Source organism: Ciona robusta, chromosome 5, assembly GCF_009617815.1.
Source record: "Ciona robusta chromosome 5, ASM961781v2".
In the NCBI taxonomy this organism is placed as follows: domain Eukaryota; kingdom Metazoa; phylum Chordata; class Ascidiacea; order Phlebobranchia; family Cionidae; genus Ciona; species Ciona robusta.
Genome location: NC_143239.1, coordinates 87529 through 113837, shown reverse-complemented (window position 1 = coordinate 113837; position 26309 = coordinate 87529). Strand labels below are relative to the sequence as shown.

Genomic DNA, 26309 nt, shown 5'->3' with positions numbered 1-26309 from the left:
GGGATGCGAAAGTAATAATAAATCAAAAACTAGTGGCGGTATTACCCCAATTTTTTAATATGTTCTGCATGTTGCTATACATCAACGTGTGTTAAAGTTTTGTTAATTTTTATTGGCAATTTTTTTATTTTATTGCGTGTCAAACTTTGATAAACTTTGACGGCCCACCCAACTAAAAGTACTTTGATTATTTAATATATTTTTTGATACGTAATTGAAGTGTCGCTTCTTCTTTCCAACGACACCAAGATTGCTGCTCCAGGGGTACCATAACCCGGGATATTTAATAATATATGATATATTTACTAATATATGATTTTTATGGGGAAATACCGTTACGGTCCAATGATTTTCTTTTTTCCTTTTTTAGTCTCTCGTTTTTTCTATAGGCAAGGGGGGAGGATTCCTCACTAGCACCAAAAAAATATCCGCAACCACGCGCAAGCACGCGCAACCCGCACATTTTTAAGGGACCCGTCGCTGTCGCCTTTCATGATAACCTTTGCACCTCCGTTATTTAAAAACTCTGTTAAGGCCAAAATAAACACATTTGCCAATTTAAATAACGGAGGTGCTAAGATTATCATGAAAGGCGATAATGATGTTAGAGGATTCAAGAAATGTATTGTGCAGCGCGAACCAAATAACAACTTCAATATTAGCCGCCCCCAACACTACTCTCTAGATGTGTTCTAGCATAAACTTTTACTGCACCCCTAACAGCTTTAATGTTTATCGTTTGTATCTAGATATTAAATAATATTAAAACGTAACATGTAAAAATGTTGTAAATCTGTCCCTAAAAATATGGATGAAGATGAGAATATCAAAGTGATTGGAGTGATTCTTCGGTTGCCCGGTGTGTTTATGTTGGAACTCCTGTACATGGAAGCTCTTACCCTAAAAAACATTATTGGTTTCAATGATATCCTAAATATTGATTTCGTACTTTATGTCATAGCGTGGTTGCTTGTGGTTCTTCCCATAAAATTGTTGATCAAAGTTTACAAAAATTGCATTGCTGCTGGATGTCTGGTTGCAAGTCACTGTGTGTTTTATAAATTACTTATTCAGTCACAAGTTATTGTACACATGGATGATTATGGTAACCTAACACCTTCTCCAACTTGGAATGGATCATGGTTGATTCTTGTAACGAATAGTAGAAAAAATACCGAAACCTGCATTACTACCATTTTGCTACAAACTTCACTTGCTCTTCTTACATACAAATTATGGGATCGTAAACCACCTTTTGTTGGTGTCGTAATGTGGCCGATCTTATCATGGCTAACAGGATATTTCCAACCAAGTGTTTTGGTGGTTTTGTTACAAACTATGTCATATTTTGCACTTGCCGGACTTTTATTTTGTTTATTTAACAGTTTGGTTATCTTACGAAACCACCTCCGGCAGTTTTTATTAAAATGTCGAATGGTAATTACAATATTTGGATGGCAAGCTATGCTGACATGGGCACGTGAAGAATATCAAATTCAGCATCTGCTTGTTACTTGCTGGTTGCTGCGATATTTTATTCAAGCTTACACAAACATTCATCAACAACTCAACATTAGTAACTTGAACACAGACTTGTTTAACCACATCAATGTTAAAGTGGTGAACTGGAAAAATGTTCATATAGTAACAACAATGTTTATGGCAGCAGTTCAGTGCATGACAACTACCATCAACTTGTTTGGATTTGTTTGCATAGTGAAGGAGGTCATCAAGCTGCAATATTTTATAATAAGGTGAATTTAATGTCAATTTTACGGTTGTGTAATGATCTGTTGTTTCGCTGTAACTTACTTTATGGCCGTAAAACGACAGTCATTTAATAATTATAACACAGATTGTTCTGCTTCATAGACCTATGTCAGCTTACGAGTTACCATGTATGTTACTTTGTGGGTAATAATAATTTTAGTTTGTGGTAAAACATGTATACTGGACTTTATACTTGTAGTATTTTATCTGTTATGTTCTGCATTTTACGAATATTTCACATCACTGTTTAGGTTGATCAGCAGAGCATAAACATGTCGCCGATTACGTTTCCGTTAGGTATCGTAATAACTTCTCTATAACCAAATACAAGTATGCTGTTAAAAAAACATTTTTTTGTATTTATTTCAATGTTAAAGACACTTTGTTCTATAGATAAACTATGCCTCATGTTTCAGGTCATGGCTTCATTGTTCATTTCACAACCACCCACCAGATCCAGTCAGCGACCCCTTAACTGGTTAGTAAATAGTAAAATACCTATTAAAGTATTTATAAGATTATGATTATGTTATTTATTAAAGTGTGATATAGGGTTATATATTATAGATTTACTTTGATACATTAATGTTATTTTTTAATTTATAGCCTAGTCAAGTGGGGGTAATAAAACAATGGGATACATGGGGTCAATGCTGCAATTCGTTGCCAAATGCAATTTTTAAACCAGAGGCGGCTGTTTAAACACCCCTCCAGCCCTGAAGACTCGTATAAAAGTACGTCGGCAACCAGTTGCCGACAGTTTTCAAAGTACGTCGGCAATATGCAGAGGATTTAAAAGATGCGTGACTGGGCGTGACACGAATCGCAACGTCAGCGCGAATTTGCCGTCTTGAATTTCAGTCGGTATCGTATAACACGAGCGCCCAATGTTTCGTATCTGATTAGACTGATTTTTAATAAAAAAAACATAAATTCCTAAACTTTTTTATATTGAAATAATACAAAGTGCTAGCGATGCTTTTCGTCCAAAAAGGAACGTATTCTCGTACGCATAGGCGCCTAGATTTCAAAATCAGCGGGGAGGCGATACTATTTTATAACAAAAAGTAAAAACGAGAAACATCAATTACGCTGTGTCGCTGTCTCTTTGCGATTACGGTCGCGTGCGCGGTTGGACGAGTTTGGGAATTTAGCTTTGATTGCGCAACATGCTACTAGTCTTACGTAAAGTTAGATAAACACGCATTTCTGTTATGACACGGTACCAATCCACACGTGGATTATTCGGGATTGAGTAACAATTAGATTGTTGCAACACAGCAGCAATTGTTGCGTCGATTATTATTACAATAGTGGTTTATTGCCTTTAAGTGTTGGGTTTAAAAGTGTGTTTGCTTCATAGAACAATTGCGCTTTTATGCTGAGAAATGTTTTGAGTATCTAGTCGTTGTTAGCGAATAGAAGTTGCTATTCGCTACAATGCGACGCACACTGAACGAAGGAAAATTGTTAACGTGTGTCGGCGTGATTAAAACTCTTGCTAAGTTTAGCAAGATTAACGAACGCCTTCGCGTAAGGTATTTTCCAGCCTGATGTTTAGGTTTGCCCACACTTACGTCAGAATTAATGCAGAGCGCTAACTTGTTCATAAACGTAAACTCGTTCGTATACCTAATTCAACTCGTTCGTAACAATCTAACGCAGCGGTTTCCAAACTGGGGTCCGTAGAGGAGTTTCAGAGGGTCCGCAATGAAGCAATGATGGTGATTCAAAACCAAACCAAACATTGATTTAGTTGCAGCAAAACAAGTGCACCCATCCCATTAAACAGCTTACCGTGTTTGATAGTTTTTCCTTTTTCTTTCATTGGTGTGGTTTTTGCATTTTTCTATAGCATTCTTTGATTTTTATAGGACCGCGAAATATCAAAATAATGGCAAAGGGTCCACCAGGCAAAATTTTTAGAAAAGATTGGGAACCGCTGATCTTGCGTATAAGTCGAAGCGTCTGATCAGGCGTCCACCGCATGTCATGTTTATCAGGCGCGTGTAACGTCGAGGTTACTTTAGGTCACTTACGCATTTTTTGAGTCTCAACGTGATACACAAATAAACTGCATTGGCTAATAAATATAATGTTTGTTTAATGGAAGGAAGGTAAAATTTATTTGAAAAAATTACAAATTAACCAATTAGGTAATTACAAGTTCACTAATAACTAATTATAATAATTAAGCCTGTAGTTTGATTTTTATCGGCCTTATCAGATTTTTTGGTTTTAATCAGTCTAGTTTTCTAGGTGCATTAAAGTATCGGATATCGGCAACTTAAATTTACAAAATATCGGTTTGAAAAAAGCAATATCGGTCGGGCTCTATATACGAGACCCGCATTCGCGGTAAAATCTTAACAAAAGCAACTGCTGTGACATCATAACTATTACTGAAAATGACACAATATCACTAAGTAAATTTCGGAATGTTTCAACTGTTAAGGAACAACTTGGGATTGCAACGTAGACGGGATTTACTATTACAAACATTCGATTTATCACTTGTATATAAAAGTATGTTTAACACTTTTTCATGCGCAAATAAATAGATACAAGACTTGTAGATGCGATCGTCCATTTCTGAATTTTAAGAAGTTTGTTCCAGCCAATCTAATACGCTTTCGTATTCTTGCAAGAATGCGTCTATCGCTGCATAACGAGGCACCCATCTCGTCGGCCATAAAAGCCTAAGTGAAAGTTCATATCTATCTTTACCGAATTTAAATGCAGTAAAGCTTGCGTTTTGGAAGGTTGTATATTAAGTCTGAGCAATCAAATACAACTTGACACAACGTCAAATACAACGTTTAAAATAAGTTTGAATCCTGGTCCTCGTGACCGCGGAAAGAACAGCCTTTGCGTGACAGGTTGGTTTTGTTGCAGTATTTTGAAGGTTTATTTCCATTGTTTAAATTGTTTAACCTTCTATCCAAACTATTTGTTGATCTTGGGCAAGAATCTGTTGTTCGAGAATGCAATAACAACGCGTCTATTACGAATTACTTCTCCGCGAATTCAATACTGTCACGTTATACCGTTTGCCGAAACTATGTGTACATTGTTTAGACAGCCTAATAATTAGCATTTTTACCTATTCAGCACATGAAAGAAAGTAGTTTTTGGCGGAAAGTGACGGCCGTCGACGCGTGTTATAGTGAAAACATATAAACGCGCTTGGTCCAACAATGGAGATGGACTATAAGTTTTCGTAGCAAGAAACATTTAACAATGTGCAAGGAAAATAAAAGTTGTCTATAAAACGATCGAAGCATTTTTTCGGTTGGAGAAATACGCGACGTTTTGCCTTACGCGACATTTTTCTGACGTCATAACGGTAAATGCCGGGGAGGCGTCGCCTCCCCGCCTCCCCATACTAGGTGCGTATGCTCGTACGCCTTTCTCCTTAATGACGTCATAAGCTCGTGCCGAGCTTTTGGTTGAATCTCGGCGCTTGGCCAATCGAGCTTTTACAACTTCAACACATTCCTATTGCTAACACCAAATTCACGAAACATTACCAACATCGTCTGCTTCATAGCCCAGTTCGAAGTATTTATTGCAAACATATCAATCCTTTACTTGATCACATATGTAAAAAGGCAAATGTCCAACCTGTTTTCAAGCTCCTGCTGGCTAAAATAATCAAGGGTACAATCGTTATTATGACGCAAATAATCAGCGTGTGAATTGCTATTATGTCATAATCAATTGCCAGGTCAAACAATCGCTATTATGGTGCAATGAATCCACGTGTGAATCTTTACTATTTCGTAATAAACATGCCGCTTGGCTGAGGGAAATATTGTAAATATAAAGAAGCAATACCTCTGGAACAGATTTAGGTTGATTATTAGGCCTAAAGCCCTAAATCGTTTAGAATGCGATGCAGCGATAACATTTTGCTTGGATCGTTAATAAATTCGCATATTTGAATATGTGAGGCAATAATTGAATACGAAAATCGACATGTTGTAAATATTCAACTTGTGAATCTTTATTATTTCGTAACAAACATTCTGCTTGTCTGAATTAAATCCTGTATATACAATGACTTAATTACGAGAAGCATCGAATAATGTTGCGCCTGCGGGCGAATGCAAGTGGTGAATTAAAACTTACTGGTTGATTTAGGAACATGTTAAAACGACATATTAATATGTAAACATGCGCATTACGTGACTGTGAAAGTTCAAAACTGATTTAAAATCGTATTCCCCTTGGTAATTTATAACAAACCTAAAGGTACAGTTACAAGTTGAATGTGCACTGGTGTGAAAGATCAAAGTAGTTGTCCTGACTGGAAGACCGAAGTAGCCTGAAGAATGTTTTACCAAAACATACTAGAAGATATTTTTGATTGCATCCAAAACAATCTTGACCAGATTTTTTTTGCGAGTAACTTGGTATTTAATCCAAAATAAAAAGCGTTCTGGGACAGGAGAGACAACGATTAAAAATACCTAATGGAAAAAGACGAATCATTTTATCAAAATGTATACTAAATATACAAGTTGCTATACTAATCAGTTACCGCAACAAGTAAATTTAAATACCTCAAATTGGATTAAGTGTCCGTCCAATCGCAGCTTTGCTTGGGGTAAGAAAGAGCAACCCCCCCAGTCCGTAAAAATTTTATCCAAACCCGTTTTGTGGGTAAAAGAATATTTTGGCATAGTTTTTATCCTAACTTGTGGTAATTATTTTTTCAGTAAAACACAAATTTACTAGTTCAAACATAAACTTTTTTTAAAAGGTTTTTCGTGATAAACTTATCATGAATGCAGTAGTTAAGTTAAGTTTCTTTAAAAACCCCTGTTTTTTATTGCCCCTGTTTTTTTACCCTTAAGTCAGGGAAAAAAATGCACAAAATTTCAGTAAAAAGTTTACATAAACATAGGAATCTCACAATCTTTTCTGTACATCAAGGTATGATGAATATTGTTCCTCTATGTTTTCTGTTTATATTACCTCACTTGACTGTATGTATGTATATTAGGATTAAAACTTTAATTATTTTGTTTAATTCACCACATTCTAAATAGCGAATAATTAAGTGATGCTTTAAATAAGTTAAATGACGAGGTAGGCCTTTATAATTATGAAATAATCTTACTTATGTCTTGTTCATTTGATTGTTTTGCTTATTTGTGTTTTAACAGGTACCATTGATGGAATTACTTTTCTTATAATGTCCCTTTACACTGATATTCTTAACACAGACCTAGAAGGAAGATTTCTTATTTTAATTTATATTTTATTCACAATTGCTTCATCACAAGTAAGCAGACGAACTTTTCTTACAAAGTTTTTTTAATATAGTTGGTCAATCGGGGTAATAAAAACAATGGGGCACTTAAGAAAGGACAACCCTTCCTAGCCCGCTAAAAATCATCTTATTACAAACAGCTTTTGTAGGTTAAAAGGCCATTTGGCTTACCTCGCTGCTGGTATATTTTAAGTTCATATTTTACAAATTTTTCATACCTTTTTTTCTTGTTTTTTTCCTCAAAAAATTGCCTTATAATAAGTGGTAAAAAAAACTTTTTTGGAGAAGAGTTTTCTTTTTTTACCTCAAACAATATTAACTTTGTAATAAAGTTGATTGTATCTGTATGTATATTGTTCTAATTTAATTAATGATTTAATAGATTTTAAAGGTAATCAATCAAAAGTAGATAATGTTTAGCTTTGTAGTTTATGTTTTAGATTAGGACTGTTTAGTTACAGGTAATTTTATTATTATGTTGCTGAATTTAGTTTAGACTAATTCAAGATGTCATTTAGATTTTTAAAAGCCTTTACAATTTGGTTAAACCAAGTGAAATGCTCCGATTACTTCTTGTGCTTTATATAGGTTATGTAACTCATGGCTTTGTTTTCGGTTTAATAACTAGTATTTGTGAGTAAGCTTATGTTTAGAAGGAAGTAGTTAAATAAAAGTAATAAATTACAAAAGAAAAACATTTAAACAATTAAGAAAAGTTGCTTTTAAAAACATTGTTTTTTTATTGTCCCGCAAATTTTGGAATAAATAATCATAGAAATCCTACAATCTTTCTATATTGTTCCTTTGGACTAAATTTTTTTTTTATTTATTAAACCGAAAGTTAATGTTTTCTGTTTTTATTACCCCACCTGAGTATAATTTATTTTACGCAATTATATTCTAATACTCTCGTGAATCTAGTTTAACATAATAAATAAAAAGTCAGCACTTTTGTTTATTTACATTAATTAAATAATTAATTAATTAGGCTAACTAATTAACATAATTCTATAATTTTTATATATATTTTTAAATAGTTTCAGAGTATCTTCAATATAATTGATCCAATTCTTATGACATTGGCGACTGCTCACAATGGAACTTTTTGGAAACATCTTCGCACTGTCATGTTGGCAACTGTGTTGTTATTCATATCTGGTGTTTTATCATATATCTCCTTTTTTACAATGAGGTAGGACGTGCTAAATTACATTCAGGTGCCATTGCAAACTGGTTAGCTCGCCTGCCTCGAACATACAATATTTTTAAGGGTTGTCACTGCTACCATTGGCGTATGTGGCCTTGAGCAAGACACTTAACAGCAATTGCCCCAACCCAGTGGTTAAATGAATGTAACTTACTTTATCCTTGCGTGGCCGGAAAACGATAATCGTTATCACACAGGTTTAACACCTCGTGCCAGCTTACAAGTTACCACGTATGTTACTTTGTGGGTGACTAGGTGGTTTTTTATAAGTGCAGGTGGTTTTTACAAGTACCGGTATATAACTATGGCATCACAATATTTAATGAATAAAAGAATTTTTATAATTCATAGGATAAATTTTATTTACGTACTTACATAACCAACAGTTCAACATTCTGGGTGTTCATCATTGCGTACAATTATGTGAACACTTTCTCATTAATGCTGGGCTCAATGTCAATTTACTTGGTTTTAATGATTGACTATCACACACTGCGTGGATGGCAGAGTTTGGATGATGTCATGTTTTACATACGAGGTGCATGTAGAGCTGTAGAGTTTATAGTTACGCTCTGTATGTGTGGATATATTATGATGACTTTCTACATGGAAATGACAAGTGCAGCAGGTAACCATTATTAGCAGTGTGATAAGTAATGTTGTTCTATTTAAAGGCCTTTAACCCTTTGGTCCTTGGGATTGTCAGTTATAGTATTACTATTACATGTTTATATAAATGTCAGTAGTGCCGTTATTTCTTAGCGTAAGGTATGTATTTTTGTCTCATTTAAAAAAGATATATTTGCCTGTTGTTTTCAGCAATAAAATGTACATATATGTACCCATGTATTTAAAAATTCTGGTTGTCTCCATTGTTTATGCAATCAAAATGTGAAATCCGAGTGTACACAACTGTGTTTTAATTATGCAAAGCTATGTTGCAGGTAAGTATTTTAACTTGAAAGCTGCACAAGTACTGGGTATATAAGTTTTCAAAAATCAATATTTTTGTGGTAAAAAGTTTATTTTGCAAAATCCTGTAAGAAAAATTAAATTTGTTTATCCATCCTTATATAATGGAATTTGATGGTAATTTCTAAAGTATGGTGAGAAAGCTTTCCAAATCCGGATCATTCTTTTAATAAACATGCAGCGGTTTGCCCCTAGACTCTTTGAAAACGATTTTATGGGACCTATTTTTTTTGGGTGTTTGAATTTGTGTTAATGTTGGTTTAAGATTGTTACCTGTTTTAAAATGGCGCTTTCGTTCTTACTTGTTGAAACTATTTGTTAAATGGTTATGTGAATACAAAACATTAAGAACTATCATATAATTTATAAATAAATTAATTGATTAAGAAACATAATTGAGACGTGTGGAAAAAAAGTCATGGCAAAGAACAACAGCACCACCAACTGTTCGACAAAAAAGGTTCTAAAAGGATATGTACATCCTTTTCTGTTCTCACCTTCTCTGTATTTTACATAAATCCTACATCATAGGAGGTGCTTTTCGGTGCTGATAAATTATACGTTATATTTTTATATTCCTATTCGTTTCCTTAAATTTATAACATCACAAATATATGATTTTGCCATATTTCACGATCTTTCTAAACAAAGTTTTGATCCAGCTGTTATGCACGTTTAGCATGCCGTATTGACTTTCTACCAATGCCTCTTACTTTTATCACTATAAAACCAAAGGACAAACTTTATGTTTTAACTATCCGGTCTTTTACTTCTTTAGGTATTGTAATGCTGGCTGCTTACACATATTACTGTATTGTCCAACGGGGTGGAAAGGGTTGGAAGATTTGGATGATGAGAAGACAAGCTTCTTGTAAAGTTCAATCGCTGCCAAGAGCAACCAAAGAAGATCTTCGGAATAAAAGTGATCTATGTCCAATTTGTTACCAGGTAGTTCATGAATAAACGGCACCTATTTATCCTTATGTAACAGGAACAGGGTCAATGGCAGTGTCACACTCACAATCACACACTTTATGTCTGCTTGCTAGTTATCAAGTATGAAATGTTGTTGTAATTGTTTATTGTGTAGTTGACATGGACAACTCCTTATTAATCATGCAACTTTAAACTTCTGGTTTTAAAGTTGCTTAACCAAATGTTTAGATGATGGAGAGCGAAGTACGGGTCATGCACTGCAAACATTATTTCCATGAGAATTGCCTTAAGAAGTGGTTCTACATTCAAGATAAATGTCCGTTGTGCTACGCTCAGTTTCAATCAGTTGCTTTCTAACTTAAATAAGCAATAAAACACCATTATTATAAAGTTTGTGACTACCCAATTTAAGAGTTTCATAAAGTCCTGGGGCAATGAAAGGTTTAAAGACTGAGTTACAACATACGCCAGCTTGTGTCTCATTAAACCTTGCACCCTAATCTCTGTGCAATATAGGCAGGTGTGTCATGGAACCAAACGTTACACATATCTATTCAAATGGCCTGTTATTTAGGCAACCCAAGTAGCCAGTACATTTTATTTTACTTTTCAATGACCTGTTTATGTAGCATCAGCTAAATTTTTGTTTTGTTTAGATCAATTGGTTTTTTGTTCATTGTGCATCTAAAAAGCCTCAAATACTACAACACTTCAGCAACCCGTAATCCTAAATAATTTTACAATGATTCTTTCTACTTAAAACCATGTTTTGTGTTATTGGCTGCAATTACATGAAGTTGATAAATTAACGATTTTAGTTGCTATATTCGGTACACCAAAACAAAATAAATCTTGCCGCTAACGGAACATTAACAGTGAAGACCATTATTGTAAAGCACTGTGACAAAGTTCATACCTTTTTCTGGCTTTGCTACTACATATGGTGTATTTATAACAGAAAATACATGTAACTAAGCACTATAAAGTAGTTTAACTCTTGACAAGACTGTCAAGACTCCAAGGATAAACATGAATCTGTTATTTTATATTGTAGCCTTCAGTGATTGAACAAAAAGCAACAAAACAAATACTGCACTTGCCAAAAAAATACATTAAAAAATAAATTTTTACTTAACATGATCACACCAAGGTGTAACTTGCTTGTCGCAAGCAAGTAACACATTGTATATTATAACCTGTGCATTATCAATTGTTAAAGTTCGTTCAGACTGTAATGTGTATTCGATCGTATCGAAACCAGTTTCCATGTCCCTCTTAAACTGGGCCTGTAAACAAAATAATTTGCATTGGCTGCAATATTAATCTGAGGCAGTTTTTTTTTTCAGGACTTCACTCATAAAAACTTCCTCTAATTTTAAAATCAATGGGGGCACAGCTACCAGTTTAAGAACAGCTAATCTAATTCAATTAACTACAAAAATTAAATTACTTTAATCCTCCCAAGTTTTCATTGATACACCACCGTTTTTGGGTGGTATGTTTACTACATAGGTCAAAATCCACACATGGACAATGTTAGAAAAATCAAAATTTGTGTATTAATAGATATGCTCAAATATGGCCTAAAGCTACCATCCAAGTTTAAAATACAAATGAGCTAAATGAGCTTTTATATAAAAATGAGTTTTAAAACAGTAAATTTGCCCGCTAGAGTAAAAAAAATCACTCAGCTTTGATCATTTCTAGTTTTTAAAAATTAAAGAAAATTTAATTTTTTTCTGATTGGGTATAATGAATGCTTCTTCTTCAAAACTACATAAAAAAAAAATTGTAAAACATAGACTTTATTATGTTTTAATTCTCGATTGAACATAGCTACATAATATGCTGACTCAGCACTTCTTTACTAAATAGCCAATTTTTCGCATTTTTTTATCACATGCATTGTCTAATCAGCCAAATTTTTTTACTCCAGCGGATTTTTTCATGCAATTGTTTTAGAAGCCCTATCGTTTTAGGAAACTTTAATGGTACCTTTAGTTTGCATTTAAGCATATCTATTCATATACAAACTTTCCTCCAGTACAGAGTTTCTGCCTGGTTGTCATAAATTTAGTGTGTATTCAACAATACGTAACTTCTCACCTTCTTTTGTTCCCCATATCTGTTGTAATCTCGTGGCCTTCTTTTTTTGTTATGAATATGTTTAAATGTCTCGTATCCCGTTGTTAGTTTTGTGGGACGATACAACTGCAGAAATACTTAGTAGTGTTGACATGACTTTCCACAAAAAAAAATATATATATTGTGCATTGTATATTTAGGGTGGTATGCAGAAAGTATACTTAAGTTTCTGCTTGATCTTAGTTTAGCTAAACGGAGATCAGGCCAAAAACTTAAGCGGTATTAATCAGTGGTTCTCAGCTAATCTATGTTTATCTTTTCCGTGTGTGTGACGTAACAATGGTCGAGAGAATTTCTTTTGAAAATTACTCGATGAAGAAGGCAATTCTCAGTAAAAATGTCTGCCGACAAAGCATTCACACACACAAATGTAAAATCGCCTGGTATCTTGTTCTGTTTGGCGGGAAGTTGGAAAATAAATTTAACCCTTTTAGGGTAAATATGCGATTAAAATAGAGAAAAATACGCAGGAAAGAATATAATTTCGTTTGGCAAACATTGGCTGTTAAAATTTTACTCAGATGCCGAATTTATGAAGGGATTGGCTGATGTTATATCTGCCTCTATATTCCATATAGTTTGGCTTTATTTCATCATTTTTCCACAAAGTAATTGTGTATTTTTTCATAATATTACGCTAATCTTACAAAATAGTATTCTTGCAACAAAATCTATTCATTTTTACATTCATATTTACTCGAAAATTATCTTCACTGTTTAATTTGTAGCGAAATAGTTTACGCGCGCCAAAGCCGTTCATCGCTAGCAAACACCGCCAGAGTAGAAACTGTTTCTAATTTTCTGTCGCTTGTATCGCTAGCAATGGAAAAAGTGACGTCAGAAAATCGCCAGACTCTCTCGAATTGCCAGCTATCGGCGCTAGTGTGAACCCCCCTTAAGTTTTTCGCTTGATCTCCATTTAGCTAAACTAAGATCAAGCAGAAACTTAAGTATACTTTGTGCAAACCACCCTTAAAATGTTCTGGCAATACTAGAAAAATGTTGTACAAAATGAATTGTTTATCCTGGTTAATTACCGTTAACTGGTTGTCTTTGAATCTTAAATAAAGTTCATCATCTTCCCTTCCCCAGCCCCAAAACTTGTTGGACATTCCACGGCACTGTAACAAATCATTGGCCACCATTTGCTTTAGTTTAACATACACATATTAGACAAAAAAATGTTTTGACAAACAGTCAGAAAATACCTTTCACACCTCTTAAGGATTATATAACTGGTAGTTTCACTTGCTGTATAAATAAATGGAATTAGAATACTTAATTTAATATTGTAAAAGAAAATTAATATCGACTTACTAGGGAAAAGTGTTCATTTTTCATCATAAGTACACCCCCAATATAGGTTTTGTAGTGATACATTGGATGATACTCTGGTGAAGCAAGATGGAATGGACCCTGGGTACCAGACTTAGGTTTAGAATATGGTAGCTACACAGCAAACAATCAAGCACAATACTTTCTTAAATATCTTTACCTCTGGTTAAAATCTGTTTGTCCTTACTAACTGACTTTAGGGGGCATACCAATGAAAAAAATCAAAGTTTGTATACAAGTAGAGATGCTAAAATGTAATAAAAGTACCACCACAGTTTCAAAGAGACAAAACAACTTATAAAAAAATGCGGGTCAAACTAGCAAATGCAACTACTAGGGTATAAAATGGCCTAACAACAATGCATGGAATGCATTCCTATAAAAATTAGTGTCACTCAACTTTAAATGTTGCACTTGTATTTATCACCCTCTTGGGGAACTGAAGTCAAACTTTATACTTAGTGTACAGATAGTCATTATTGAGTTCCAGCCACAAAATTCAGATCAGGAAGCAGCTCGTAAAAGTTCGGTAACCTTAAAATATACTGGTTAAGACCCAAAATTCATGTGCAGCATAATCAGGTGTTTCCTATCTTAAATTAAATATATTTTAACATATTTTTTCACTAATAACATTATTCTAATAAAAATTTGTATATTAACAAAACTAATATATCTACGACGTAGTGTAAATGGTTTTATTAAAAGCATATTGGCCATTCCTTCACCATGAATATTAATTGCTTTACTAATAACTGAAACATGCTTATTTTTTTCAACATGGAGTCATCAACACTTTTATTTTTACTTATGACATCAGGGGTGCTTTTTATTAAGTGTTGCATGATTACAAAGGGAAATAGTGTACAAATACATTCCTTTTGTCGATATCTCAAAAATGGCTAAAGTAAGTTTATTGAAATATATTTTAAGGATGAGGTTGTTGGTATAGGTTTGTATGTAACAAGCATACACAATAAAAATTTAAATCTTAGGCCTCAAATTGTAACCAGGGCTCTCAAGCTATGTTTTGATACAGATAGACATTAATTATAATCTAGACCAGCAATAAAGCATTAACTGTAGTGTCCTATCTGTTTGATCATTTAACTTTCCATGTTAACAAACAACTGCAGGTCTACAGACATAGGTGTTTGCTCCTAACAAACTTTAGCTACTCATAAAAGTAAAAAGAAATCAAAGTAATTGTTAACACACAGGACAGGCAAATCCTGTATTGTGAATCATAAAAACGATTTACAAACTCTGCAAACACTAGATTGATCTACGTATAAATCAACAATATTTAGGCATTTTGAGGTATCATTATTGTTCCTATACATATCGATGATCAACAACCCTTAACGAACAGTGAAAGTGTTAGTGATTACTTGATTTCGCCAGTTTCAAAACCTTATTATTAATGCTGTCATGGAAGGTAAAGCATAAACAGGTGTTGGCGCGAGTGAATAAAACATTTATCATATTTTCCCAATATCTATAAAACGAATGATGTCATAATAAATGTATCCTGTTCTGCAATTTAAAAAAATCTGCGCCTATGTGTATTGGCATCAAGTAAAAAATAAAAATGCCAAACAAAAAGTAATGTTAACATTTAAAACTTTAAGTGATAAAACTCGAGAGTGATGCCGTTTGAACTGAAAAATAGAAAACGTTTATTCAACTCTACCTTTTTTTCGACTGAAATGAACAACATAAAATTAGCACTGCCTTCTTAATGTTGCATGTAAAATAAATGAGATTCTCCCTTTAAACAGACGTTTATACAATTTAAATGCGTTGCAGTGCTGAGAAGTAGCAGTGCTTTATATTGTCAATGTTTCCTTCAGCCAGGCAAACTGTTTGTAAAATATAGGCTAAACATTCACACATGGATTCTTTGCACCCTTATGGTGATTCTTTCACCTGGCAATTAATTGCAACACAATAGCAATTCACAAGTCAATTGATTGCATCATAATAGCGAGCCTACGGGTGCATAAAAACATGTTGAATATTTGCCTTTTCACGTGTGCAATTGAGTTTAAGCGTTAAAAACTGCCAACTGGGTTTGCTGCATTTCTGGAATTGGCACACATGTTATGTTATAAAATTGTTTTAAAATGCACAAATTTAAATGCAACATCTATGTGTACCAATTAGCGTTTCTGGCTGTGTGCGTTTGAATGAATGAATGTAACTTACTTTATCCTCGCGTGGCCGGAAAAAGTCAGTCGTTATCACACGGGCTTAGCACCTCGTGCCAGCTTACGAGTTACCATTTATGTTACTTTGTGGTTGATTATTTTTTGGGGATTTTTAATTTTTTTTATGTATTGCTGATAATTTGGACAACCCATTAGTGACCACTGGGTTTGGGAGCAATTGTCGTTAAGTGTCTTGCCCAAGGACACATACACCCACAATGGTAGCAACGTCAAGCCTTGAACCCATTACCTCTGGGTTACAGGCAGGTGCGCTAACCACTATGCCACGGCACCGACATGCGGATAGGGAGCTGTAAAAAGCCTATTGGTTGCCCCCTTCTGTATACATTTGTGGTTAGATTATCTAGTTTGTCTGAAGCTGTCTAAAAGGCTTGTGTACTTGCTCTTGTGGTCATTTAAGCTAAACACAATCAACTAACCTGTTCAGGATACGAATATAATAGATCAGGATTATTTGGAAGCAGATCAACATCATGCATGACAAGATAATCGCACTCATCTTTGGTTTTTAAATACCCAATGTTGATTAAAGCTGCTCTATTAAATCTGAGGAATGGGGTTTAATATAAAATATGAATGACCCTATTTTGTCTTTATCATGGTAATGAAGTTAAAGTATACTGGGGAAGTGTTAAAGTTGTATGCTTGGGTTCACCGAGCTTCAACGTAAAGCTTGGCACAAGAGCCAATTTAGACAATTATGACATCCTCAAGGAGATAGGCGCACAAAATATGTGGTTTTGGTAAAAGGAAAGACATAACAATGGGCAAATTTTTTAGCAATTTCAAAATGTTACTTTTCAGAGAGCAAAATTCACATTGAACTGATAAAATTGAAAAGAAAGCTTCGCTGACTACTCTCTAAAGCAGGGGCGGGCAACTTCTCCAGTCGGTGGGCCTGATATGGAAAAATAAAATAATTGGCGGGCCGGATTCCTGAATCGATACATTAATCGCGCAGCGCGAAAAAAAATCCAGGGTAGGAGCACGCTGAGTAATATGCAAAAATTAATCAACACAAAACAGACGCGTCGTAAAATAAACACGCATTGAACCTAAATATGTCCCAGAAGTAGCACTGCTGTTTATTTACAATGTTTTCCTCAGCCAAGCAGCATGTTTATTACGAAATAGTAAGGATTCACACGTGGATTCATGGCATCATAATAGCGATTGTTTGACCTGGCAATTGATTACGACATAATAGCAATTCACAGGTTGATTATTTGCGTCATAATAGCGGTTGTCCTCTTGATTATTTAGCCTGCAGTTGCTTGAAAACAGGTTGGATATTTGCCTTTTCGCGTATGCGCATTAAAGTATCTATAGTTTGCAAAAAGCATACTTTGTACACGCGAAAGCAACGCCTCGATTTAAAAAAAATCACTGACAGCAAGGGAGCATAGCTAGCTCGTCATCTGAAAAAATAATTTATTCAAAACATGTATTTTATTACACTCGAAATATTCTATAGAAATTTCCATCAGTTGCAACACACATCTAACTGAAAATACGTTAATCGCCGGCCTCACTTCCAAGGTCTCACAATCTTTATCGCGTCCGCCGATTAAACAGTATTGCCGCTACGCGTTTCTGAAGTCACATTGACGATGTGTGTTATTCAGCTTTTTAAGCACAGGAAATAAAAACAACTGCGAAGTTTGCCCGATCAAGATTATTGCTAAATAACAAATATCTGCCGATTATAATAACCCTGAAACCTAAATAAGGGCCATTATACCTGGCGCAAATATGCAGTGTCTTTCGAAAGAAAGTCGTAGTTAGTATTGAATATTTATTTTCAATAAGGGTACCCTGGATTTTCGAAAGTTAGGCACATTTGGGCCGCGGGCCACACTATCATGTAAGACCGGAAACTGTCTGTGGGCCGTTCAAAATCTCGTCGCGGGCCGTAAGTTGCCCGCCCCTGCTCTAAAGCATACAAATGGAAAAGACATGAATTAACCTGATGGGTACATTATGAAATAAGGCGCATACAGAGAGTATTTCTTCCTTAATCAGGATTGTGAGCTGACTCGGGCATGTATATATAAGCAGAATTAATAATTGGTAAAGAAACTTATGTTAAAAATATGTACCCACATACACAAAAACGACAAACCTGTGTAAATCGACCTGATTAACAACAATAAGTCTGTGAGGTATCTTCTGTTTGTTAAGAAACTTATTCATCCATGGAACAAATTCCATCAATTCTTCAAAGCGATCTCTGAATGGAACAATCACTGCTAGCTTCTTCTTCTTCCACTCTCCTCCATTACTTTGATCTTCTCCTCTGGTCACAAAATCTTTTTACTTAGGATTATATAAATTAGCAGTAAACTGAATAAAATACTAATGGAAGCAAAAATTTTTTCTTGAATACTAGATGTTAATAGTTTTAGTTTAGTAATAACATAAAAACTAAAACCAAAATACCAGAATCTACAAGCCACAGTATGAAAATAAATTGTAAACCTCTCTATTTACCAGCACTAAGCGTGCAGGACCAAGGTGATCCTAGAATACACATATTATAGGGGCCATTTTCGATACCTTCTACTGGTGCCACTATAACCTAAAATTTGGACACTGTACTAACTAGACCCTAGCGGTACCGATTCCGAAATAAAAACTTAAAAATTCGAAAACAGATTAATTATGAATATAAATATTTGCCATAAAAACATATTTATAGAATTTTCGCACGAACCAGCTTTGAATATGTTATAGCGCTACTAGTAGCTACAAAATGAAACATTTTTTTCTTCAAAATAAAGGGGGCTTGGGTGTAAAATATTAAAAAGTAGGATCATAACTTGAATCATATAAAGATCAAATTTCAATTTTTTTTTGCAAAAATATAACTTGCACATACATCTATGTTCATTGGCGTAGAGTTTTGAAACTGCGTGGGAGTGCGGCAAGCACGCAAAGACAATTTAATTGGGATGTATCTTAACGCAATAGTTAGACCTTCTACGCGACAGGAACACTTATCGCAATGTAACATCGTTTAACTTGCAAGTGTAATATCGCTTAATATTTTAGTAGTCTGGAATTTATTTACTTCGCCGGCTGCGTAACAAATCGTATAATGTTAATGTAACAAAAGTTACCTATTCGTGCAGTTCTGACGTAACAAACAGCTTTATTTTATCATAACTCCGGCATTTATACGGATAAAAGACATTCGCAATTGTGACGTAACATAAATAGCTATTTCGCAATAATAGGAATTGTGACGAATGCGTATTACGTGAGCAATGTAAACCAGTATTTCGACACGTGTATGTTCGGGAATTAATTGCAAACCAGGCATTCTTAAACCGCCACTAAATTCCCGGTAATTTCAAAAGAGGAAGTTGGTTGTCAGGAGAAAAGAAAGTGTTGGTTGCTATAAACTGCGGTCGGTGTCTCGGTGATCGCCAACAAGTTTTATAGTATTTTAAACTAGCTTTCGTTAATAATTTGTATGCTGACCAAAAAAACTGTGCCGTATTTATATCAGCAGAGCTGTTTTTTTCATGAGCAAAGTTTAGCCTTCACATGTGTTGTAGTTTAGCCTCACGTGCGTCATAGTTTAGCCTTCACGTGCATCTTAGTTTAGCCTTCACGTGCGTCTTAGTTTAGCCTTCACGTGCGTCATAGTTTAGCCTCACGTGCGTCATAGTTTAGCCATCACGTGCGTCATAGTTTAACCCTCACGTGCGTCATAGTTTAGCCTTTACGTGCGTCATAGTTTAGCCTTTACGTGCGTCGCAGTTTAGCCTTTACGTGCGTCGTAGTTTAGCCTTTACGTGCGTCGTAGTTTAACCTTCATGTGCGTCGTAGTTTAACCTTTACGTGCCTCGTAGTTTAGCCTTCACATGCATCCTAGTTAAGCATACATTGACATTTATTTCGCCCCCCTAAGATTGGTTTACAACAGGAAAAAATCGACGCCTATGATCCTATCCGTACGTAAGTACTAGAGGTCAACGTTCTACGGATAATCGGTATCGGTAAAAAAGCAGTGATATATAAATCGTTCATGCAAAGCGACGAGCGTCCTACTTGACCTTTATGTGTGTTGTAGTTTGAACTTTACGTGCGTGGTAGTTTAGCCTTCACGTGCGTCATAGTTTAACATTTGCGTGCGTCGTAGTTTGACCTTTACGTGTGTAGTAATTTGACCTTTACACGTGTCGTAGTTTAGCCTTCATGCATCGTAGTTTAACGTCCACGTGCGTCATAGTTTAACATCCACGTGCGTTGTAGTTTAACGTCCACGTGCGTCATAGTTTAACATCCACGTGCGTTGTAGTTTAATGTCCACGTGCGTCATAGTTTAACGTCCCTGTGTGTTGTAGTTTAACGTCCACGTGCGTTGTAGTTTAACGTCCACGTTCGTTGTAGTTTAACGTCCACATGCGTTGTGGTTTAACGTCCATGTGCGTTGTAGTCTAACGTCCTCGTGCGTTGTAGTTTAACGCCCATGTGTGTTGTAGTTTAACGTCTATGTGCGTTGTAGTTTAACGTCCACGTGCGTTGTAGTTTAATTTCAACGTGTGTTGTAGTTTGACGTCCCTGTGCGCTGTAGCTTAACATCCCATGCGTTGTAGTTTAACGTCCACGTGCATTGCAGTTTAACGTCCATGTGCGTCATAGTTTAACATCTACGTGCGTCGTAGTTTAATGTCGACGTGCGTCATAGTTTTGTACAAAAGCAAGATATTTGGAGTTACCTATCAAAACATATAGACTAATTGATGACCAACCATTTTTTATCTATAATAACTTGCAGTATCTTGAATACAGGTCTTAATTCTGATTAATACTGATCATTTCATGTTTCGCTAATTGGAGCAATTGTCGTTAAGTGTCTTGCCCAAGGACACATACGCCCACAATGGTAGCAACGTCAAGCCTTAAACCCATTACCTCTGGGTTACAGGCAGGCGCGCTAACCACTATGCCATGGCTAGAGATGCACATTACAGAATTTCGAATCCGTGAGATTACACGTCATCTCATATACTATATTAACAATTTTTGAAACTTATTAATTTTGAAAAAAAATATTTTTGTGTTTGTGGGACTTTCAAGAGTAAACGTTTCGTAACGTCTTTTCATAACCTGCTATACGTTTCATGACGCAAAAACTACCCAATAGTACAATTTTTGATCATTTTACAGCTCATGTTCCAACAAGGCGGGTATGAAAGAGTCAATAAACTGACTTATGTGGGTAAAATTATTTTTTCCTATAAATATAAAAAGATTCGAAATTCTAGATTCGGAATTCTAGATTCGAAATAAAGTATTCTAGGATATCCTAGAATACCTAATTATTCTGTAATGTGCATCCCTAGCCATGGCGCCTGAAATGTAACGATGGTTTACGCCACAACCACTTTGATAAACTAATACAATTGTTAGAAAACATTTATGTTTTAATGCGCTTCCATACGACATGTAAAGTTTGCGTATTTTTTTTACTTCCAATATAACTTTAAGCCAGCAATCGTGAATATTTTAAAAGCAGGTAAATCGCGCTAAGATTATGCTAATTTTAATTTGTTCAATTATAACATCAAGCGTCGCTAATGTAAATTGAAACTAACACACAGTCTCAGTAAATTGGAACCGAAACAGTAATATGATAATACAAAGTAACCTTCCAGTGGGTTTTAACTTTTTAAAATCGATGCGTTGCTTTACACACATATAAAGTATTTTTTCAAACTGTCAATACTTTCCGTATGCGCATATGTGAAAAGGTAAATATCCAACCTGTTTTCAAGCATCTGCAAGCTGAATAATCAAGGGGACAATGGCTATTATTACGCAAATAATCAATGTGTGAATTGCTATTATGTCGTAATCAATTGCCAGGTCAAACAATCACTATTATGATGCAATGAATGTATGTGTGAATCCCTACTATTTTGTAACAAATATGCTGCTTGGCTGCGGAAAACATTGTAAATATGCAACAATGCTACTTCTGGAACATATTTAGGCTGTTTATTACCCTGTTTCAGGATTGTAAAAATACCCCTTTTTCAGTGATAATGTCACCGTCCAGATTGTCGAAAAACGTCAGGATTGTCGAAAAACGTCCGGATTGTCGAAAAACGTCCGGATTTGTTTAATAGAAATAAATCCTATTTATATTAAAATAAACTTTCTTACGTTCGGCCAACAATATACTCTTTGGTTTCTTAGTTCAGTATTTATTGACGACATAAACGTGCGCTCTATTTTAACCGCATCGCTTACCCTGTGAGAACACCGCGAATAGCTAAAATGATGGAACGGTTCGTGCGAATATTTAAAAAAATGCATTTTCCTAACACCCACTATACTAATTTTGACACAAATCATGTCACAAGGAACCTTTATGCGGTGAATTTAAAATGATATTACATTTATTAAAAGGACGTATCAAATCGCAGAAACAACTGAAAAGTTTTACGCACGTTCATCGTGGATTAAAAATGTAACGATGATTACGTCATAATGCCTTTGATAAATCCCAACATATTTTAAGCCAGCAACCAAGAATAGTTTAAACTTTGAATGCAGGTATATTGCGTTTATGTGAATTTTAATTGGTGCAAATATAAGAGCGAGGAGCGACGCTCAGTAAATTGGAACCAACGCAAATTGTAATATATTATTACAAAGTATCTTCCCGGCTGAGCTTGGACAGAAGCCAAAAAACATCTTTGTCGGCACCGCACGAGAACCAGAGTTTCATTACGTCATTTTTCACGAGAATAAATTCACAACGATTGCTTCGCTTGTTATGCGTTAAATTGTATGCTACCGCACACGTCTTCCTTTATTTCCTACGCCGGCGCAGAGCGTGAAAATGTGACGCTCATACATGATGTTTCGATCTCGTGGTTTGTGGGCAGTGGGCACATTCCTCCCGATTGTTACGTATTGAAACGTCCTAGTTAATAGTTATGTTGCAATAAGACGTAACAATTAAGCGGTTAGTTTAGCCTTCACCTATGTCGTACCTTCCCGTGCATCAGAATTTGGCCTTTACGTGCGTCCTATTTTAGCCTTTACATGCATCGCATTTTAACCTTCCCGTGCGTCTTGTTAAGCCTTTTTAAGCGTCCTATTTATCCTTTTCGTGCGTCTTGTTTAGCCTTTACCTGCGTCTTGTTTAACCTCAATATGCGTCATTGTTTAACGTTCACATTGGTCCGAATTTAGCCATTACGTGTGTCACATTTTTAGCCGTCTTTTTTTTAAACCTCTTACATGCGACATGCCAAATATTTGTGACACAACAGCAATTCAATAATACATCGATATTTTTCAACATGTTACAATTTACACGTTTATTGTTTTCGTCATAATAGCTATTAAGAAGTATTTGCATTTTTTATGTGGATTCTTTAGAAATTTGGTTAAATTCGTCCAATTAATGTTGAAACGGGAGTAAGCAAATGCCTTTTATACGATCTTATAGTATGCATTGGTGACGGTTTAACTTTAGTATTACGTGTTACGCAGCATGTTAAGTCTAAACGTTACAGTAGCAGTTGTGACATATTAAAAGATCGTCAAACTTACAGGTGCAGGCTTGCGCAATATCCTATGATTTTTATTTCTATTACAAATATGATTGTGATATCAAGGGTTGGAATTACGCAATACGAAAATCACAATAATGGATTGCATTACAATGCTATTTGTGACGTAATGTATCGCCCAAAGTTGGTATTTCTTAACATCTGACCTTACGCTAATGGATGACATCACAATACAGCTTGTGATGTAACAGTTCTGTTGGTAATGGTTGGTGTATGTTTAATTAACAGTAACATAAATCTAGTCAGAAGTTAAAGCGTAACCACTGGAGATTTACTCGTCGACAGTAATCGCGAATGGTTTATTTTATAAAATACGAAAATCGTATGCGCTTGTTTACTTCATTATGAAACACGCTTACGTTAGGGATGCAGTAACATCGCCTGTTTAACCAGGTTATTGTTTGTTTAGCCGAATTGTAAAGCCTTCGTACGGGCCATCGCAGGCTCGCGTCAGTAAAAATGCGGTTTCTAGAAAGTTACGTACCGTTTGACGTCATAACCTAAAACGTAGTAACTGCAATCTCGCCACCCCGGTTTTCGTCTGAATGCTTAATGTTTCGACGCCTATGCGTGCGTCGTAGTCCAGTCATCATTCGCCTCTAGTTTAGACTTCACGTGCATCATATTTTAGCCGCCATGTGTGTTGTAATTAAACCTTCACGCGTGTTGTAGTTCTGCCATCACGAGTCTCGTAGTTTAACCTATACGTGTGTCGTAGTTTAACCTTCACGTGCGTTGTATTTTAGCCTTTACGTGTGTCCCAGTTAGGCATACACTGATATCCCCCCCACCCTAAGAATGGTTTACAATGTGAAATAATCGACGCCTATGCCTACCTTCCCTTCTTTCAGTATTTAGTTTCCCTTCTCCCTTCGTTTACTGTTGTCCGTTTCTACGGCTTTATACAGCTTGCCCCATCGGCATAAATAATAACACATGGGACTATACGAAGAAGAAGGTTCACTATTCTCGCTAGGTGTCGGTAATTATTTAAATTAAAAAATACGGAAAAACGCACAAAGCAACACTACAAAGTGTTAACAAATGTAAAACAAATTAATTAATTAATAATAATATCTTTATAAATACATAAAAAATAGTTGGAACATCCTTTACACTTTAGGTCGGTTATATACTCTCTTTCGTTCTCATTACGGTCGTCAAGTCTGTGGTGTAACGGTTTGCGTGCAGTTGTTTACTTTTCTTGTTTTATTTTTACCGGGTTCGAGTCCCGTATAGTGAATACTTTTTTTATTTATTTATTTTTTTTTTTGTTTGATTAGCACGAGTTTGGGGTTATGGGTTAGGAGTAAAGGTTGGTGAATAGGTGTTAGGGGTTTAATCTTATGTGTATAAACCGTGAAATAACTGCTCCCCATAGAATACAGAATCGAATTTGTCATCGTCTCTTAGCGGAAAAAGATAATCTTCTTCGTTGTATAGGTAATCCTTTAGCTGTAGCCCCTTGAAATTTGGTTTCAAAATATTCCTTAGATCTCAGTCTCACTAATACCCAATGTATATTTTTTTTGGAAAAAAACTAGGCCGTTCGTGTCGAAAATTAACTTTTAAAATGCGCGAGACCTAAGAAACATTTTGAAATAAAAAATTTCAGGTGGCCACCAGCTAAAGGATTACCCGTTGTATAGTCCCATGTAATAATAACTTACTGTTTTGCAACTTGAACTTCTTTGGAGTATCGGTAATGATTACTACGACTATCTTTATTGGCTTCTAGATATTGGAACAGCATATGAATAGCGTACATAGCAACCACAGTCAGACATAACATTCCAAGTCGAGCAATGGATATTCTCACCATAGCGTTTATCTATCCCGCGAAATTGTCACCATAACCTTTTTAGATTGACCAAGGTGATCCTGAAGTACAGATATTCTAGCGGCCATTTTCGATACCTTCTACTGGTACCACCATAGATACCTAAACATATAGATAGGAAACTGAAGACCACGTGACAAACAACTTTCGGCGTTTACAGATTAATTTATGCATTATACAATCAGATATTGATTTCATATCATTTGCAATAACGTTTTCCACATTTTGTGCAAATTTTATTAACTAATATACCATATATTTAAATATATCTCCAAATAACCGGTTTAGACAGGTCACGCTTGACTGAATCCGTGCTCGGGCAAATATCTGTAGTATTAACGCTGATGATCGTATGTGCTAATACGGTATGCTGTTACCTATGTGTCTAATTTTGTGAGATGTATGTTACTGAGTTTTACATTTCGCGGGTATAGACCTTTGTTTGGTTACCTTTAGAAGAGTTTTAGTAACATTTAGAGTTTTAATCGTGGGCATTCATGGCTAATTAAGGAAGAGGGAAAGATAAGGCAATGGTAGCATTTGTTATGATAAGTATCACATTTTACCAAGGTGATCCTAGAATACAGATATTATAGCGGCCATTTTCGATACCTTCTACTGGTGCCACCAACCTAAAATTTGAACACTGTACTAACTAGACCCCAGCGGTACCGATTCTAAAATCAAAAATTTAAAATTCGGAAAAATATTAATTATGAATATTAATATTCGTCATAAAAACATATTTATAGAATTTTCGCACGCACCAGCTTTGAATATGTTGTAGCGCTACTTAATAGCTACAAAATAAAACATTTTTTTCTTCAAAAAAATGGGGGCTTGGGTATGAAATATTAAAAAGTATGACCATAACTTGAATCATATAAATATCAAATTTTCAATTTTTTTGGCAAAATTATAACTTACGCATACATCTATGTTGGTCACTAACATACCATTCCCATTAAAAAAATAATTAATTTTAATTTTTTTTAAT

At 35.1% G+C, this 26309-nt stretch overlaps 2 protein-coding genes across 3 annotated transcripts; one reads left to right on the top strand and one right to left on the bottom strand.

The window, feature by feature from the left end:
* Positions 1-558: 558 nt before the first annotated feature.
* Positions 559-10553, top strand: LOC149735229 (RING finger protein 145-like). Of its 2 annotated transcripts, none has more exons than XM_089878638.1 (7): positions 559-1754; positions 2187-2248; positions 6942-7060; positions 8086-8240; positions 8642-8883; positions 10006-10175; positions 10372-10553. In XM_089878638.1, the coding sequence occupies exons 1-7, from the start codon at positions 808-810 to the stop codon at positions 10393-10395; spliced, it is 1719 nt and encodes a 572-aa protein (XP_089734764.1). In that variant the 5' UTR covers positions 559-807; the 3' UTR covers positions 10396-10553. The 2 variants fall into 2 exon arrangements, with proteins under 2 accessions (XP_089734764.1, XP_089734763.1); XM_089878637.1 differs by having other exon boundaries at positions 572-1754; positions 10392-10553.
* A 356-nt stretch (positions 10554-10909) lies between these two features.
* On the bottom strand, positions 10910-25373 carry LOC149735228 (beta-1,4-galactosyltransferase 7-like). The gene is made up of 7 exons (XM_089878643.1): positions 25143-25373; positions 17997-18170; positions 16294-16420; positions 13626-13724; positions 13346-13429; positions 12270-12374; positions 10910-11449 (listed from the first exon to the last, which is right to left on the bottom strand). Exons 1-7 carry the CDS (start codon positions 25292-25294, stop codon positions 11291-11293), a joined length of 900 nt encoding a protein of 299 aa, XP_089734769.1. The 5' UTR covers positions 25295-25373; the 3' UTR covers positions 10910-11290.
* Positions 25374-26309: the final 936 nt, after the last annotated feature.